The following is a 20143-nucleotide window of genomic DNA, read 5'->3' as shown; positions in this document are numbered from 1 at the left end:
AAGTTAATTAGTAATTTTCTTCCCCAAACCTTCTTTTTATCTGAAGGGAATAGTCTTTCTTCAACTTGTGGAAGTTTGGGGCTGTTAGCTGAGTAAGGCCTCTCCTCTTCATCATTCCTTCTGTGTTCTACAGAATTCCTGTTTATGTATATTGGATATTCTCGATATGGCCTACAGGAGTCTTAGCTTCTCTTTCATACTTATCATCTCGAACCGTGCTTTGTTCTATACTGGTTCCTCAATACGGTCTTTCAACTTAGCCATACTGATTCCCAAGACAGACACACAGTGCACACACATGCTCCCTTAAGGTTTTACAACATTTACGAAATAGAACAAACAGCCTCTTGTTCTGTGGATGTTACCCCTTCCTTTTATCTTTTTGAGGACTTTGAAGTCCCTTTCAGATTCTTCTATTATTTCCATTTCCTTTAGACCCAATTTCCTATCTGTTGAGTTTGTTTCAGGATGTTTTTCCTTGTGTGCTTTGAAATTTTCATTTGAACATTAATCTTAAATGGGGGTTTCTTGGGTTATTTTTTTTTTTCCTTCTGTCCCCCTTTAGCTAGCTACCTAGCCTTCTATGGTGGCTACAGCTTTTCTCAGTCACTGTTTGAGGCTGAGGGGCTCTGTCCCACCCCTGGATTTCATGCAGTGGGCCAGACTCCAGTTCCCTTCCCTCGGGAGCCCTTGGTCCCTATTACAATGAAGAAGTTGAACTCCAAATCCCATCTTGCCTGGAATTATTTATGGACCCTCTATTACATTTTTCATATCGAGCCTAAAGGGTCTCTCTCTAATGCACAAATCTGATTATATTATTGCCTTGGTAAAATTACTTCGATGTCTCCATCACCTATAGAATAAAATTTAAAGTCCAGTCAAACATCACCTCCTCAGAAATGGCTCCTGTGAACACCCTGTCCTCATCACTTTCTATCCCTGACCTGGTCCTTGTTATTCACAGCCCTCTCATCACTAGTTGCTATTGTTACTGCATTTTTATTTGTCAGTGTCTCTCTTCCACTAGAATCTAAGTTTCATGTAGGCATGGACTTTGAATTACTCACGGTTAAATCCTGAGCACCTAGAACAGTGTCTGGCACATTGTAAATATTCAATAAATGCTTGTGAATGGATGAATTAAAATCTTTAACAAGGCATCGAAAGCCCTAGATGTGGGGCGCCTGGCTGGCTCAGTTGGAAAAGCATGTGACTTTTAATCTTGGGGTCGTGAGTTCGAGCCCCACATTGGATACAGAGATGACTTAAATTAACAAACAAACAAACAAAAAAACCAAAACACAGCCCTCGATGTATCAGTGCAAGGAGGAGTGAGGGCACTAGAGTCAAACAGCCTAGGATGGAATCCTGGCTGCAGCATAGCAGCTTTGTGACCTTGAACAAGTCACCACCTCCTAAGCTGCAGTTTTCTCATCTATAAAATGGGCATAGTGCCTAATTTTAGTGGGTTGTTGAGAGGAAGTGAGAGATAATCAAAAAGTATAAAATGTAGGATGTAGTTATATCACTGGTGGTTTTTATTGTTTTCTTTCTTAAAAGTTCATGAGGCTTCTGTATCTTGACATCTTTAATACTTTCGTCTAGTTTCACCCCCGCCATTACCACTTGGTCATCCTTAAGTCTCAGTATTCCTCCTCTATGAAGGCCCTCTCCCTTCCTTCCTCTCTCCCTCCCTTCTCATTGTAATTGCTTCCATGTCTATCCATCTCTGTCCTGTGCTTCTAGCTATGTCTCACAGGTAGTAGACATTAAGGGACAAAATTACTAAATGGATAAAGTTGGTGGCAGAGTTAGGACAACAGTACAGCCCTCTCCACTTGTCCTGTAACATTTCACTCACTCTCTCCCTAAGGAGATGAGCTACCACGTAGAGGTACCAAATGGGAGCAAAGAGATACAGAGAGATAGCAAAGAGGGAGCACATCTAAGAACGGAGCCAGAATGGGAGCTCTGCCTAGCAGGAGTGCGGGACACCGGCTGAGGAATAAGGGAGTTTAGTGAAGGATGAAATGAAGATGTGCCCAAACTTCATTTCCCCGCAATATTGTTCTTGATATAGTCTCTTTACCTGGCTTCTCTGACACCTTGCTGTCATGATCTTCCTTCCATCTCTTCAGTTGTTCCTTCTCTGTCTTATTTGTTAGCTATTCCTCCTGTTCTGCAACATTTCAAATTTGGGAGACCCTCCGTCCTCAAGTCCTATTTTCTTCTCCCTGTCTCTATACTACCCTAACCCATCTACACAGCGACTATCCCCAAACCTCTAGATCTGTTTCTGTGCTCCTAATCCACATATTCCACTTCATCTTTAGCAATTTCACGCAGATGTCTCACAGAAACTTCCAACTCAACATGTCTAAAATGTATTTCACCATCTAATTCCAGGCACCATCATATATCAGGTGCTCAAGCCAGCGACCAGAGTCAAATTTGTCTCCTGCTTCCTTACTTCCTTTATCCAATCATCAAATCCTGTCCATTCTAATTCCTAAATATCTTCAGGTTCCATTCATTCTCTTTCATCTCTATTGACACTCATCTATCCTAGCCATCAATGTTCATGAGAGATCACTGTAATGGTCTCCTAATTCTCCCCACATCCAAATCCAACCCTACAGCAATACTGTAGCCAGAGAATGCTTAAAAAAAGACGTCTGATCATATAAGTTCGCTTGTGATGGCATCCACAACTTTAAAATCCAAAACCCTTGCCACGTCTTAAAAAGGCCCATCAAGATTTTGCCCCTATTTCTTGTGAACCTCTTGAGCCCTCAATAATGTGCACAAGAAATACGAAGGATATCTTTAATTAAGACAAGCAGTACTTCCTAGAGTCTAGCAAAAAGAACAAATACTAATATTCAAAGACACTGCCTAATGACTCAAGTCAACAGTCGGTGGAAGGGCAAATGACTTTATGTCTCCTACTGAGTATTACAAATTCCCTTGGGTCCAGTCACCTCACAATGATATGGAATCCAGCATTCTGGTCAAGTCCACAGATACAGATAAGGGCCATACAAACAAATCAGAATTTATCTACAACTCTCTCTGTCCAGATTTATGCATGGTTTTAGAATGAAATGTATTAATTAGTAAATACCTGAGAGATTAGTTTAGTTCTTTAGATCACAATTTAAAATTAAGGTCTAACTCTCATACAATGCTGGTGGGAATGCAAAGTAGTACATCTATAGAAGGAATATGACATTAGCAATAGTATGAAATGACATATGCACAAGGTTATTAATGTAACAGAAGAAGGCTTGAAATGATCTAAATGTCCATTAGTAGGGGACTGGCTTAACAAACTATTCTACATCCATAATGGAGTATTAAGCAGGTATAAACAGGAATGAAGATGCCTACATACTGCTATGGAGAGATCCTTGGTGTTTTCATATTATTAAATTAAAAATAATCAAGGTTTACAAGAGCATATGTGAGAGTGTGTAAGAAGGGGAGGCAGTACAAAAACGTAATATATATGTATTTTCTCATATTTTCAAACAGAGATAAATAAAACTAACCAAAATGACCTCGTTTTAATTTTAAGAAATAATTTCCTTGAAGGTAGGAAGTGAATGGGGACAGGGATGCAAGCCAGACCTTTCTGAATGAACCTTATTCACAAGTTTGACTTCGTAATCATGTACATGTTTTTCATAATCTAAAAACAAAATTAAATCATGACGAAAAAAAGAGGCAATTCCTGGGCGCCTGGGTGGCTCAGTCGTTAAGCGTCTGCCTTCAGCTCAGGTCACGGTCCCAGGGTCCTGGGATCGAGCCCCACATCGGGCTCCCTGCTCCGCGGGGAGCCTGCTTCTCCCTCTCCCACTCCCCCTGCTTGTGTTCCTGCTCTCGCTATGTCTCTGTCAAATAAATAAATAAAATCTTTAAAAAAAAAAAAAAAAAAAAAGAGGCAATTCCTAAAAGTAAAAACAAACTAATGCTGGTATCTGAATAAGATCAGTAGAGTGTATCAATGTCAATATCCTGGTTGTGATATTATACTAGTTTTGCAAAATGTTAATGTTGGGAGAAACTGGGCAACATCTCCAAGGACCTCTCTGTATTATTTCTTATAGCTACACGTGAAGCTACAATTCTCTCAATAAAAACTTTAATTAAAAAAAAAACTAAACTGATATAAACAAACCTATCTCTACAACCAGCTTATCAACACAACCACAAAGAGTTATTTAAATGACTTTAAACCCCAGTGCTTGTGACTGTGCATCTCTAGTGGGATATGCCATAAGGATGAAAAGAAGGGCAAAGAAATCCTAATCTGCATTCAGTAGTCTTACTTTTATTATATCTTTAAATCAGTAGGATGAAGCCATTAAGTATGTTAATGTAGTAAGGAACCCAGATTTTCAGAGAAAAGAAGTACAAATAGAAAATTTAAAAAGTTAAGTAAAAACTCTTTCTTTCTCACTTAAAAAAAAAAAAAAAACTTTACATTCTGGGAAAACTTTTGAAAGGAGAAAGTATAGAGTAATGAAGCCTTGTGTACCCATTACCCTGCTCCAGCAACTGACAATTTCCTATACTTCAAACCCAGTACCCACTGCTCACCCCTCACCTGATTCTGAGGCAGATCCCAGACATTAATATCACCTTATGCATAAATATTTCAGTACTTATCTCCACAAAGTAAGGACTCTGTAAAACGATTGCAATAACAAAATTACGTTAAAAACCCCAAATTCCTTATATCTAGTAAATGGCTCATAAATAAAAATCAGCAATTATTACCTTAAACTGGAAATGATATAAACTTGTGGTTTCGTTTTTGTTTAGTTTTGATCGAAGAAAACTTTTTAGTTTAGAATAATTTTTTTGAAGATTTTATTTATTTATTTGAGACAGAGAGTGAGAGAGAGCATGAGCTAGGGGAGGGGCAGAGGGAGAGGGAGAAGCAGACTCCCCGCTGAGCAGGGAGCCCAATGTGGGGCTGGATTCCAGGATCCTGAGATCATGACCCGAGCCAAAGGCAGACGCTTAACCAACTGAGCCACCCAGGCGCCCCTAGAGTAATTTTAGATTTACATAAAAAGGGCAAACATAGTACAGAGTTCCTGTATGCCTCTCACCCAACTTCCCCTAATGTTACAACATCTTAGGTGACTACGGTACATTTGCCGAAACTAAGAGGGTAACACTGGTACATTACTATCAATTCAGCTCTAAACTGTAGGTGGACTTCAGTTTGCTGACTAACGTACTTTGTTCTGGGATCCCATGCAGGACAGACAGCACAATGCATTTTGTTATTAAGTCTCCTTAGTTTTTTCCTCTGGTCTGTGACAATTTTTCAGTCTTGTTTTTCATGATCTCAACTGCTTCAAAAAAAGGGGCACCGGCCAGGTGTTTTGTAGAATGTCCCTCAATTTCGATCTGTGTTTTTTTTTTTTTTCTTCCCCATTTTTCGATGGGGGTTGTAGATTTTGGGGAAGGATTATCAGAGAGGTGAAGTGTCCTTCTCCTCATATCACCTCAGGGGACATGTGATATCCACATGACTTATCACTGGTGATTTTAACTTGATTCCCTGAATAAGGGGAAGGGGGTCAGCCAGTTCTCTTCACTATCAAGCTGCTATGTTCTCCTTTCCATCCTCTGTTCTTTGAAAGTGAGTCACCAAGTCCAGCCCACACTGAAGGAAGGATGGGGATTATCTTCATCTCCTGGAGGGGGAGGGGGGGGGAGTAGCTACATATATTGTTTGGAATTCTGTAAGGAAGATTTGTTCCTTCTCTCCCATTGTTAATTTATTCAATAATTTATGTATATCAGTATGGACTCATATATACGTATTTTATACTCTGGGTTATAATCCAATACTATGTTATTTTGTTGCCCAAACTGTTCCAGGTTTGGCCACTGGGAGTTCCTTCAGGTTGGCTCCTGTGACCCTTTGACATTACTTTTTTTTTTTTTTTTTGAGCACTTCCTTCCTTTCAGACACTATAAAATGCTCCAGGCTCGTCTTGTATTTTCTCTGCCCCAGTCCTAGGAGTCATCATTTCTCCAAGGAGCCCTGGCTCTTCTAACAGAGAATGATATTTAGAAATGAAGATCTCTCTCAAATGAAGAAATAAAATCTTAAAAAAAAAAAAAAAAAGAAGTTCTGGGTGTGGGTGTGCTCATTACTACTGCGGTTTCACTACTTCTAGACCCTCCCAGGGGACAGAGCCAGGAAATGCATGTGTATACTAACCTATGCACATGTATCCGTCTTCACTCTTGCTTATTTGTAACTTCTTTCTCTGACAGAATGTAAATTTCTGCATACTTAAAAAATCAACACACGAAAAATCCAATACCATAGGCAAAATGAAATGGGGAAAATATTTGCAAATATATGAAAAGGGTAAATATCCTTAGTAAATACCAGAATTTTTACAAAATGGCAAAAAACTAGAGAAAGTGAATGGATGAAAAGAAATGGGTAAGCATACTTTAAAAAATATTTGACCACACTAGTAACAAAACAAATGCAAATTAACCCAAAACATCATTTTGACTTATCAAAATGTAAACATGGATGCTGTCATCTATCACTGGTTTGAATATAAATTGGTACAATCTGTATGGAGAATGATAAGATACTATGTCAAAGAAGTTTTAACTATATTGCTGACATTTGCTAGGTGATGTCTCCCATTGAAGACAAAAAAAAAATTGGGATAAAAAACTTCCTGGAAGCATCAAAGTACTAACCAAATTGTCAGGAATGTTGACTAGAATCTGGGAGAGAATGGGAACTCAGAGAGGTATCAAGAATCATAGTCCTTCTTGCCCTGGGGACATCTACTTACACAGAAGATCTTTAAGGGAAAAGAGGTCAGAATTCAGAGGAATCTCATAAATTACTCTTCAACCTTGAGCTAAAACCCTGAAGAGCTAGGGGTGAACCAGAAATAACCAGTCCCTTCACATACGTGCAATCTGGCTTGATCTCCGAGTGGTCTTAAAAATCTAAGCCTTAAACCTTAAGATGGTTCCAAAGTGCTAGTGCCTGAAGGTGCCTAGTAGCAGCAAATGAAAGTCCTCTCTGGGGGAAAGAAAGCATCATTCTAGGCCAGTAATTTTTGGAATAATTTCCAACACAGAGTCAAAATGAATCTGGTACATAAGGGTAAGAGATCTTGATCAAGAACCAGCAAAAATGATAGACATAAAGACAAACCCACAGGGACTTCTTATGTTGAGATTATCCAGCAGAGATTATCAAATAATGAAGCTTATTATGTCCCAGAACATAAAAGCTGAGCTAGAATTTTTTTTTTTTGCAAGAAAATGAAAATAATGAAAAGTAATATAGATTTTCAAAAGAAAAACAAGCAAAATACAGAAAAGAAGGGAGAGGATATAGAGCATACCAGAAGGTACAGCTATATCTATGCTTAACTGGGGTCACAAAGGTGATGAGAGGAAGAAAGGGGCATAGGCAATATTTAAAGTGATAATGGCTGAAAATTTTCCATAACGACAAATAGTATCAGTACACTGATTCAAGAGAAGGCAAGACTAAGACACCAACCCACACGCACACACTCACACACCCCACAAATGAAAGATGAAGAAAACATTTTTTAATAACCTGTGAAATAGAGATCATTCTTAGATTAGTGACAGACTGCTACCTGAATTCTCAACATCAATGGAAGCTGGAAGACAGTAGAATGATATCTAATGGAAAGAAAATGCCGACCTAGAATTCTCTACTCAGTGAATATCCTTCAAGACTGAAGGGGATAGAAGGAAATTCTGAAACTAATAAAAATGGAGAGTTTGCATCCAGCAGACTGACACAGGGAAAATGAATCCAGATAAAACCTTAGAGATGCTGAAAGAATAATGAACAAAGAAAGGACAAGTGTGGAGTGATGTAAAAACACGTAGCTTACGTATTCATGCACACAAATGTAAATACATGAAAACAACAGCCTGTAAGTCAAAGGAGGGCCATTACATCAAATTCATGTGTTCTACAGTGCTTGTACTATTCAGGAAGACAATCATGGTATCAATATTAGAGCATGATGCATTAGGGAGCTGTGCTATAATTCCTGAGGTACACACTAAGATAACAGAAAAGAATACTTAAATTTCCAAATTAACAGAGAAAAACAGAATGATAAAACATATTGAATTGACCCAAATAAGTCAGGGAAGGCAAAGAAAAGAAATACATAATAGGTGGTACAATAGAAAGCACGTAAGAATACCACAGACATAAATCAACTATCCCCAAATATCATTAAGTGTAAACGTACAAAACGCTCCAATTAAAAGACAAAGATTGAGTGTCTAGAATAAGAAAAATTATATGCTTTTAAATAAGAGACACATCTAAAACCTACAGGTACAAAAATGTTGAAACTTAAAAGGGAGGAAACAACTCCTAGAAAATTAAACCCAAATTAGAAGGACAAAAATAACAACAAACAGAAATTACTGAACTAGAACATAAATACGCAATGAAAAGGATTAACAAAGCTAAAAGTCATCGTTTAAAAGACCGATAAAACTGGCAAATATCTAGCAAGGCTGAGAAGGAAAAAGAAAAGGCACAAATTACTAAAGAATGGAAAAGATCCTGCAGAGATATTATGAACCAATTTGTGCAAAACTGTTTAAAAAGTTTCAATAAAATGCACTTATCCCTAGCAAAATACAATTCACCCAAAGTGAGGGTAATAAATAGAAAACCAAATATTCCTATAAATATTTAAGGAATTCAATCAGAAATGAAAACTCTTCTCACAAAAAAGTCTGGCCTGAATGGGTCTATAGGTAAGTTCTACCAATCATAAAGAAAACAAAACAAGCAAAACCAAAGAACACTCCCCAACTCATTTTATGAGGTTAGCACAATCTAGATATGAAGACCTGGTATGGACAGTATATGAAAATTATAGTTTAATCTTTCTATAAATATAGATACAAAAAGTCTAAAACATATAACAAACCAAATCTAGCAATACATAAAAGGGAATATAAGGATTATACATCACGGACCAAGTTTGGTTAGCCAAAGAATCAATGAAATTCACTGCATTAACAGATCAAAGGAGTCGTATGATCATTTTGACATATGCAGTAAAAAAGCATTTGATAAAATTCACCATCCATTCATGCTTAGCAAACTCTAAGATCAGAAATAAAGAAAACTGCTATCATCGTTCTGAATGTTTAATCCATTGCAGTAAAGGCCAGAAAAAGAAATACGTATAAGAATGGAAAAGGAATAAACAAAATCATCCTCATACACAGATGATATGATCAGATACGCAGAAAATCCAAGTGATTCTATGGATAAATTATTGGGGTTGATACAGCTTGATGAATAGAAAGGAATATAAAGTCAATACAAGGAATCAGGGAAAGAAAGGAGATGAGAGAGACAGATCTACCTTTAAAAACAGATACCTAAGAATAAATCTAACGAAAGATGTATACAACCTCTGCAGAGTAAAGCATAAAACGTTATTGAAAGAAATCAAAGATCTAAATAAATGGGAAGATAGACACCATGTTCATGAATTGGAAGACTCAATATTGTAACCATGTCAATTATTCTCAAGCTGTTATAAAGATTTGATACAATAATTGAAGGGAAAATCCCAACAGGGGTGTATGTATGTGTGTAAACTGATAAGCTGTTTCTAAAATGTATATGGAAAATATAGAGCAGTACATCTCTCAAGAACTGGCTGAAGAAGAACAAGGTAAAAGGCCCTGATCTACTGGTTACCAGAACTTAGTAAGATAACTAACATGCTCTTGGCACAATGCCAGGCAAATATACTATTGGACCAGAACAGAACCTGGGAACAATCACACACATACAGGTGCTTGATTTATGGCCAAAGTGGTACTGCAGAGCAGTCTGTGCAGTAATTGTGCTGAGACTGCTGAATATCTACATGGAAAGAAATGAAATTGGACTGCTACCTCACAGCATACTCCAAATTAATTTCAGATGGGTGATAAAGCATAGGAGGGTATCTTCATAATCTGAGTAGTAAATATTCCTTAAACAAAACCCCAAAAAAGTAACCATAAAAGAAAAAATTGATAAATTAGACTGTATCAAAATTACACACTTCTGTTAATCTAAAGGTACCCTTCAAAGAATGAAGAGATATGCCACGGAGTGGCAATTAGGGAAGAATAATCAGGAGAAATCACAATGAGATTCTACTACACACCAACTGGCAAAAATTAAAAATTCTGACAATGCCAAGTATCAGCAAGGGTATGCAGCACAGGCAATAAGTAATCACAAGAATAAAAGGACGGTGCTGTTAATAAGGACTAACAGGTTTTTAAACAGGGGCAGTGCCAGGAAAACCAGGACTTGAATCACCTTAGAGAGGCAAATATCATTGGTAAAGGGTCGGTTTATACATCTACTTTAGAAAATAAGCTTGGTATGATCTTGGAAAACTGAAGTTGTATAAACTCCAAAACCTATCAATTCCACTCCTAGGTTTATGCCCAGGATATATGTACAAGCTTGTTTACAACAGCACTGTTCAAAATAGCCAAATCTGAAAACAACCCAAATACATACTAACAGTAAAATGAGTAGTTAAATTGTGAATGTTTGTTCACTGCAATACTATACAGCCATAAAATGAAGGAGCACAAAGCAACCTGGATCAATCTCACAGACCAAAAAAGAGTATATGCTGTAGGACTTCATTTAAAGATTTTAAAAGATAACACTGAAATTATATTACTCAGGGATACTGTATGGATGGTACAGATATGAAAGCATGGAGGTGAGGTCTAGATTAAAGGTAATTCTGAGAGAGGAAGGGGACTGTGGTTAAGAGTATTATAGACAGTGTTTATATTTCTTGATCTGGGTTGCTGGTACATGGTTGTTCAGTTTACAATAATTCCTTAAGCTGTATAGTTCTGTGTATGAATCTTTCTAAATGTAACAGGTTGTATAAAAAAAGGTTACATCTATGTGTGATGTAGGTGTTTGTATGTATTCATACACTCTTTCATGCAGTAATCCTATTTCTAAAAACTTATTTTGAGGAAATAAAGCGATCATGGGGTGTAAACAAGTAATTATGTACAAGAATATTATTAATCATAACATTACTTCTAATAGGGAAAACAGAGTAAATGTCCAACTATAAGGAAATCATTAAATATGGCACATGCATATAGTTGAGGTATTGTAATTAGACTACTGTATCTAAAAAACATTGAACGGTATAGCAAAATGCTTAAAATTAATAAGTGAAAAGAATCGGGAAACAAAACTGCATATATAAAATGAGTGCAATTATGATCATGAACATAAGTAGAAGAAAATGTTCCGAAACGTTCACTGTGATTAACTTTTGCAAGTGGTATGATTTTTGTCATTATAATTTTCCACAATTTCTAAATTTGTATGAAGTATGTGTATTGTAAAGATTTACACTAGAAACTCCTTACAATTTTTATTTTTAAATGAACAAACTTCTTTTAAATAATGGAAAATTAATTGAATTTTATTTTATGTGTATATAAACTTATTTCAAAATTATTTTTAGTGGTTGAAGATCAGCTTTTACATACAAAAAAATTTACCAGAGTGACAACTTCAAATTCATCTCTAAGATAAGTATACATCAGAATGTAGTTTGTTTTCTAATGTAGCATTCAAAGGTTAAAATTTATTCTACACTGTAGCATCTCAATCTAGGGTTTGTTTTATACAAAAATTGGGACACCTACATTTTTCTCTTAATAGATGTCAAAATGATACAGTAATTACAGTTAAAAGTACTCCACAATTTTCTTTATAGGTAATTATATTTTGTTTGCAGATCCTGGAGTATATCAACTTAAAACCCTTCCATTTATCTCTTTTTTTGTTTGTGCAGAAAAGAGTTAAGATAGCAGGCCTAAGGTTTTGAAGGGCTTGAAAGGCCTATCTACCTAGTTAGCTCTTGATTGGCATCTGGCAACTTGGACGGGTTCCTCCTGTCCTAACTGGAAAGCATGGCTCACTGACTGTGTCTACACTGTTTGTGCAAACAATATGATTTATCCCAAACACCTGCTTTCTCTTGGGGAGGCTGGAAGATGGTACGTGTCAGGCAGAGGGTGCCTACATGACCAGCTCCCAATAAATAACCTGGGTGCTGAGTCTCTAATGAGCTTCCTTGGTTGGCAACATTTCACATGTGTTATCACAACTGGTTGCTGGCAGAAGACCCTTGGAAGCTTGTGCCTGGCTGCCCCTGGACTTCAACTCATATACCTTTTCTCTTTGCTGGTTTTGCTTTATAGAATCTTTGAGCTGTAATAAATCACAGTTGTGACTACAACTAGATGCTGAGTCCTAGGAGTCCTCTTAGTCAATCATCAAACCTGGGGGTGCATCTTGGGGACCCCCGACACATAGTTCTTAAAGCTAAACATTTAATATAGTGAAGCTAGCTAAGGGAAATGTTTAAATTTTTTAAAAAGTTTATGATAATAGAAGTTTTTTTCTTTCAACTAGTATTTATCAAAGGTCTTTACAGGCACCCAGCTACATCCTCTCATATATCTTATTGCATTACCTTAAGTATCAAGCTTCTGATGTTTACTAGGACCAAACGATATTTTCCAACCATTTCCTATTATCCAGCACTTAAGTAGGCATTTGATAAATATGTGATGAATGAATGAATAGCAATTTTTATCATTACACATAAAAATACTTTCCTTTCCTTGGCAAGTTTGCTAGTAAGTAGAAATTGATTCTACTCTATCAGCATAAATGAATTCCACAAATATTCCCTTCCCCAAGCTTACACACCAGACCGAAAAGAAAAAGAAATAAAATTAAAAAAATAAAAGAGCTATCAGTCTATCTCTGTGTGAGCTTCAAAAATAGAAACTGCTAATATTATTTTAAAAGATACAAACTATTGTTTTCATGTCAGATGTATTTTAAATCCATATTTAATTACTACAAAAGTCTCCCTGTGGTATATGTAATCATTCTATAATAAGGTAATTAAAATTCCTTGGCCAGCCAATTTAGGATTTACAGCTTAACTCAAGTATCAGACACTACTAAAGACAAGCCCGGATGTGTTACTTAGAAATAATCATTTAATTTAAGTGGGGGTGACACAACACAGCCCCATCTTCAAAACTGAACCTATATTTTTAAATATGTTTCAGCAAACTACTGCACACAAGTCCAAATTTAAGTGTAATCCCAAAGCAATGGATCCCAAAGCAATGGATCTAGTGCAAACACATGCAAATTTCTAACAAACTACTGTGTGTGTTGGGGGAAAATGACAACATAGTCTCTAAATAGTAATGCCCCTACTTTAAAGGTCCAATCATCTCTTGACCTCCCACTTTGGGACTCACAGTTGTTGAAACTGAGTATCTAGGGGTGGTGCCTGGGTACAAGCTTGTTTGACAAGCTCTCCTCAGGATTTTTCAATGTTAAGTTTTTAAAACTACTGCTTTAATCTTTTCTGGCTCTAAAACTCTACTTCTGTGAGTCTCTGTATTTGAATATGCTTTAAACTTAAAGCTATTTGTAATTAAATGGGTATCAACTAGTTGGATGGGTTTTCTAACATAATAAGCAACCTGATCGGGCCATATAATTTCATGACTCTGGCTTAAGGGGAAAAAAAGGACAGTTGGTTATAACAGTCTGTGGCAAAGGCAGATGTGGATACCTATTAAGAAAGTCATGGATTTCTTTTTCTTCATCAAAATTATCAGAGCTGTTTCCAAGTAGCCAAAAATTGCAAAGTCAACTGACCTTATTTTATTTGTTTTCCCTTTGTCTACTCTGTATTGGTGGCAGGTCAGAAAACTGTGGAAAGGGGTCCCGATAACCCATCACCTGAGCAATGAGCCCCTGAATACCAGGGATCATTACATCTATTGCCAGAAACATGGAACTAATTCTGGAGCAGCTTTGTCTACATTGCAGCTGTAGAGACAATCTCTTACCTAGCCAGTAGGTGGAGGCACACACAAACTTACTTTGCTTTGCTCTTTGAGCCATAGGACCTTAAATCTTCTAGTAAATTGGTCTTTTGTTTATTCATTTGTTTTAAACCCAGGAGATCAAAGAGAACACAAAAAAGTGAACAAGGACAACTGTTGAGGTGAATTTATTAAAAAACGATACAAAAGATTTCTATTTTGTTTCTGGCCCTTTTGAGAAATAACTAAGTTGCTTTAACTGTGAATTCATAATCCACTTCCAGATCCCCAGAGCTGATAAAATAATTCTAAATTTAGAAATAGATCTTTTAAAAATTCATGTTCAACAATCATGTTCAATTAGGGAGAAACTGAACATCAACCAAATGTGACCTAATACTAAGGAATGATTGTTGATTTTGCAAGGTATTATACTATTATGCATTGATATCTATCTATATCTATACCTCAAGTCCTTCTTTATAAATCTAAACAGGAATATTTTATAGGTGAAATGGTATCGCTTTAGAAATCACCAGGAAAAAAAGAAAAGATAACAGTAAAGGACACACAGAACAAGAATGGCAAAATGCTGATAACTGTTGAAGTTCAGTGACAGGTGCACTGAGGTTCACACTATTCTCTTTTTATCTGAAATTTTAGAAAACAAAAAGTTCAGAATATTAAATTATAAAGCCACGTCCTTGTGATTTGGTTTAACACTGAGATTAGGTGACCAGTAGATATGCAACTTTAATGAAGTCTTATCTCCATATATAGCCACTGAAGAATTATTTCAATCACGACTGAATCATACAAAAAATTAGCTGTATAAAATCTCATATAATTTAACAGGAGAGACTAAAACTAACTTGCTAAATCCCCTGGAAACAATACCTTCCAGTTGTAGAGCGCTTCACCATTTTACAAAGTGAATTCACATCTAGTTCTGATAATCTTACTAAGATTTTAAAGGAAAAAAAAAAAAGAAAAACCTTGGCTCAGAGAAGCTAGAAGACATGGCCAAAGTCACATCATCAGTAAAAGTGATGGAGCTGGGATAGTAACTCAAGTTTTAGAACACCAAAGATCATCTCTCTACCGTACTGTCACTTAGGCCTCTTTGAAACAAATAGCAAACATGATGAAATTTAGGTGAATCTTAAAATTTTGCTTTCTGTGCTCATTACTTGAGAGTATATGATAAAACTGTTTTTTTTTTTTCATTTTCTCAGTGAATAAAAATACAGATAAAAACAGGTTTCTTGAATAAAGAATAAAATTGTAAATCAGAGAAAGTTATTAAAAAAGAATTATAACATCTTAAAATTGGAAGGGACACTAGAGGCCCTCTCTAGTCCAAAATTAAACCCTTTTCTTTAGCCTCCTTGGATGGGTCCAGCTTGAGCTCAAGCATTTCTAGTGAGGAACTGCATACTCTGTGAGACAGCCTGCTTCATTCACAGACTTAGTCTAATTGCTACAGGGGCTTTCCTTGCTTAGAGGTGGAATCTACCTGCTGCTTGTTGATTCCAGTTACAGCCCCTGACCCTACACTGAACAAACATATAATCCTCTTACATATGACACCCTTTTAAATAACTGAAGACTTTCGGTATGTTTTACCACAGCCTTTGTTCTGAGGACTCTCTTGGCAGAAAAAGAAAACCAGTGGATTCTTGAGTAACTAAAGCTTCCCAGTCTTTTCAACAGCTCTTCCATGGTCTTCAAACTGGGACTTGGGGAATCTCTGGGAGTACCCAAAGTCCTTCCAGGAGATAAGAGAATTAGGATCTTTTGAAGGCAATCAATGTCCATTTCTTCACTTGCCATAATTTGATCTGTTTGAAAACAAGTCTATGGTCTGGTGAGTTTCCTTTTACATCTCCACTCATATGGGCCCATCTCAAAAGAGAACTGCTCACCCATCCTGAAAACCCTGCCTAGCTTCAGAGACAACTAGGGAATGCAAAGCTCCTGAGAGAAACACTTAAGAGCAAAACAGAGCTTCAGAAAGAAAGAGGAGAGCCACTTTATTTCATCCAGATAATATATGCATGGCAAAGCCTTATCTATTTTAGAATTAAAAATCAATAGTAAGATGACTGTCACAGGGATGTCTATTAACACTTTAATTTTGTTTGAAAAATGAAGGCAGATTTTTCTCTGACAGTGAGTCTGATTTGGCTGACTGGCTTGACAATGACGACTAGCTCTGCCATTTAGGTCAGATAGCAGACATTTTCCATAAATTGAGTGAGATAAAGGTGCTGATCTACCGTTCAGGGGAAAATATATTTAAAAGAACACACAGAACACTAAAAATGATAGCCTCACAATAGAAGCTTTTATATATCAACTCAAAAGTATGTGAGGAGGTACATGGTTTTCAAAATTCTTTTAGCAGGTATGTCAACAAAAATTTTTGTGAGGGTGTGACTCTAGGGCAAAATTTGTAGGCTCTTTCCCACTCTGGTTATCACCTTTGGGAAGCTTACCAGGGTCCTGCTTACTATGACCACTCTAGGGAGAACAGGTAGTATACAATATGGTGGGAGTGTTGGCTTGGTTCTAAATACTATATATTTTTAATTAATGTAGCCAAAGGTTCCATTCAGCGCTTTTTTTCAAGTTGCTGCAGCAACTACCTTTCAAAACATTTACATCTTTTTCACATAAGCAGTTACAACTAAGCTTATAGTGATCTTGCACTTATATAACTGAAGGAGTTTGTATTGACTGGTCTTAAATTTCATCTTTGTTTCAGCTCTTTTGCTACAAACTTGTAAAATGTTTTAAAAATTTGATCTAGATATTCAATGCATTAGCTAGCCCTCCATGGCGGGGGGGGGGGGGGGGGGCGGGGGGGGGGCAGCGTCTTACACGGCTCCCAAGGATGACCAATATCTCCTGGTGTTCACACCCTTGTGTAATCCTCTCCCCTTATGTGTGGGCTGGATCTGGGGACTTACTTCTAACAGAATATGGTAGAAGTGATGGTGTATGATTTCTGAGATTAGGTTACAAGGCTGACTTCCATATGGAGAGGCCCAGTGACAAGGAACCCAGGAAGCCTAGGCCAATGGCTCATGAGGAACTAAGGCTCTCAGTCCAGTAGGCTGCTGCCAACAACCATGTGAGTGAGCTTGGAAGCAAATCCATCCCCACTGGAGTCTTAAAATGACTCCAGTCCTGGCCAATGCCTCGATTACCACCTTGTGAGAGACCCTAATCAAAGTCATGGAAGAAAATTTTAAAGAATAAGATGCCATCCCATAAAGCTTTATACAGTCTCTTTGGACACAATCATCCCATTAGCTACAAACTACCCAGTTATACTATCCTTAGCTCACATTTCTCCATCTTATGACAAAAATTCTATGGCAAACATGTCAAGTGGCTTATTAAAATCAGATACACTGTTATCTACAGAATTTCCTTAATATGCCAATGTGGTAATTATATCAAAATAGGAAGTCAAATCTGTTATTACTTGTTTTTAGTTGCCAGAGAGGCTTGCTACATGGAGACCTCTACTCCTAACTCAGTCTTCTTCAATAAGACTCCTATGGTCAGAATTTTGTATTTTGGGGCCTGCCATTCATCTGAACTCTTTCTCTCTACAGCCTCTTCTCTGAAGTATACTAAAAATGAAGGTAACTAAATATGCCCAACTTTTGCTTCCTTAGCCATTGTGAACCTTAAGATGAGATAATTCTTTTATTCTTGTTACTTTTTTTAAACAGATGAGCTCACAACTACTGTTAAATTTTAAAAGTGTTAGCATTATCCCAAACCAGCACTGCTTAAAACTTTAACCCTTAAGAAAATAAAATGTACACTCACAATTCAAAAACCATGTAAAGCATTCCATCTGAGCTATATGTCTCCAATAACTCTACAATGTGGGGATGTTTCAGCATATGACAGATACTGGCTTCCCGCTTTAGATCTGCAAAACAAACACAGGACATACTTTGTTAGGTAAGAACAAAAGACAATCAGAGTGAATGATGAATGAATGGATGTGATCTATGGTAACATGAAGACTTCTCTAACTAAAGAGATGAAATCCCCCATTTAAGCTAAGCTTAACTTTTTACCCTTTAAAATCTTTGACAATATAACTTTTTCATTTTTTGCTAGTCTAAATCTATCTATATATATTACAGAGTCAGCTCTTATTTTTATTTATTTAAGTAATTAGGCTCTATGCCCAGCGTGGGGCTTGAACTCATGGCCCTGAGATCAAGAGTTGCATGCTCTACCGACTGAGCCAGCCAGGTGCCCAGCTTTTATTAATAAGAAATGTAAATAGCACAAATACTTTCCCCAAACTCTTATAATCAAGTCTCAAAATTTATAACTTTCTTGATCTGGTAATAAACAACTCAATTTGCTGTTTTGAATTGTACCTCATTTTCTTAGTCTTCCCTAAATTGGATAAGAATATGTTGTCTATTCTTTAGCCTAAAATCTAGCATTTACAGATACACACCAGGGAAATTATATGGAATAAAGGGCAAAAAACAGTATCATTTACACAGTAAAGGCACTGCTCCCACCCAGCATCAAAGTCAGAAATTTATTTTACATCATCTATAAAACTTTGATAATTCAGGACACTACTCAGAAGAACAAATTCAGACAATGTAGGTAAGACTACTGCATAAGTTACAGAATATTATTTGGAAAATAAGACCGTTCATATCATCATCATCATTGTACAAACACATTTTGGGCATAGGTATCACTTGCCATGTCCACATGAAACAAGATAACTAAAGCCTTCCTGTGTTAATAGTGCTGGAGTTTTACCTGTTTGCAGGTGAATAAAATCTAATGTGACATTTTTATATTTGGAAGTAGAAGGCAAACAGATGAAGAGCCAAGGCTGAGGATGTACTACACGAAGCAAAAGAGATAATGTTATTTCCTCTCTGATTTATTAATTCAACTTAGCCTTGTCAATAAGAGCAATCGCTGCAGATTGAACCATGGAAGACTTATGTAAGGGTAGAATGAGGAAAAGAAGTCAGTAAATTAGACAAAAGAGAAGCCACCGGAAAAGGAAGAATAATACAATATTAAGAAAGTCAAGGGAATAGAGGGAATTAAGGCATGAGTAGTTGGAAAAGGCTAAGAAAAGGCTGTAAGAGTCAGCCAGAAAATACCATTAGCATTCTGGGCAAGATCAAGTTCTGTGGAGAGGTCAGGTTTGAAGTCGGTATGCAGGAGACAATTATGTACTAACAGATTAAAATTTATCATGTTTCTCACTGGGCTAAGTACTTAATAGAGTCATTATCCTTGCTGAGCCAACAACCCTGCGAGGTAGATACTTTACAGGTTAGGAAGCTAAGGCTTAGAAATGTGTTCAAGATCACATAGCTACCACAACCGGGAGGTCTGAGCCTTGGCCTGTCCAACTCCAAAGTCAGCAGTCCTTCCACAATGCCATGCCAGGTTTAGACATGATCAAATTAGAAGAATCTGGCTGTAGGAAAGGAACAGCAAAGTCAAAGAAGGTTTGACTTTTCTGTTTTTGCTGTTTTAAAGGGAACACTGTGTAAGTGGCAGTGATGAAAAGCCCATGGGATCTACAGCTGGAAACTCGGTGCCGGGTCTGTCACTTGCCAGCTGACTGTTACCCTCTACAAATGCCTTCCTTATTGCAGATGAAATGGGGCAGGTCATAGGTGATGCAGGACCTGCAAGGTCTACTCAATCGCCTTCAGGGGGCAGCGGTAAGATTCCCATGAAAGAATGCGCCGGTGGCTCTTTGGCTCAGGTCATGATCTCAGGGTCTTGAGATGGAGCCCTGCATCAGGCTCTGTGCTCAGCGGGGAGCCTGCTTGAGATTTTCTCTCTCCCTCTCCCTCTACCCCTCCTCCCATTTGCTCACACTCTCTCCTTAAAATAAATAAATAAATCTTAAAAAAAAAAAAAAAAGAAAAAGAAAAAATGGGCGTGGAAGGAGTGTGCAGAATGTAACACTGCGGGGCTGAGGGGCAGGGTGGCTCAGTGTTCGTGGGAAAGCAAGAGGTCAGAGGCACATGAAAGATGGTCTCTAGCTCCAAAAGTGCTTGGGAAGGTCTTGCAGGAGAGGAGAGGTGTGAATCAGGTGTGGGTTTTGTGTACA

The 20143-nt window shown here is 37.2% G+C and overlaps 1 protein-coding gene across 4 annotated transcripts in view; it reads right to left on the bottom strand.

Moving 5' to 3' along the window:
• The window catches only part of CASK (calcium/calmodulin dependent serine protein kinase), a 362770-nt gene that overhangs the window by 217779 nt on the left and 124848 nt on the right, over positions 1 to 20143 (bottom strand). For all 4 annotated transcript variants that reach the window (XM_044911949.1, XM_044911950.1, XM_044911952.1 and 1 more), the window contains exon 3: positions 17848 to 17953. In XM_044911949.1, coding sequence (XP_044767884.1) covers positions 17848 to 17953 — 106 coding nt within the window. The remainder of the gene's footprint in view (positions 1 to 17847; positions 17954 to 20143) is intronic.

Source organism: Neomonachus schauinslandi, chromosome X (assembly GCF_002201575.2).
Source record: "Neomonachus schauinslandi chromosome X, ASM220157v2, whole genome shotgun sequence".
Classification (NCBI taxonomy): domain Eukaryota; kingdom Metazoa; phylum Chordata; class Mammalia; order Carnivora; family Phocidae; genus Neomonachus; species Neomonachus schauinslandi.
The sequence above is the reverse complement of the archived record's forward strand: the minus strand, read 5'-3'. Positions and strand labels throughout refer to the sequence as shown.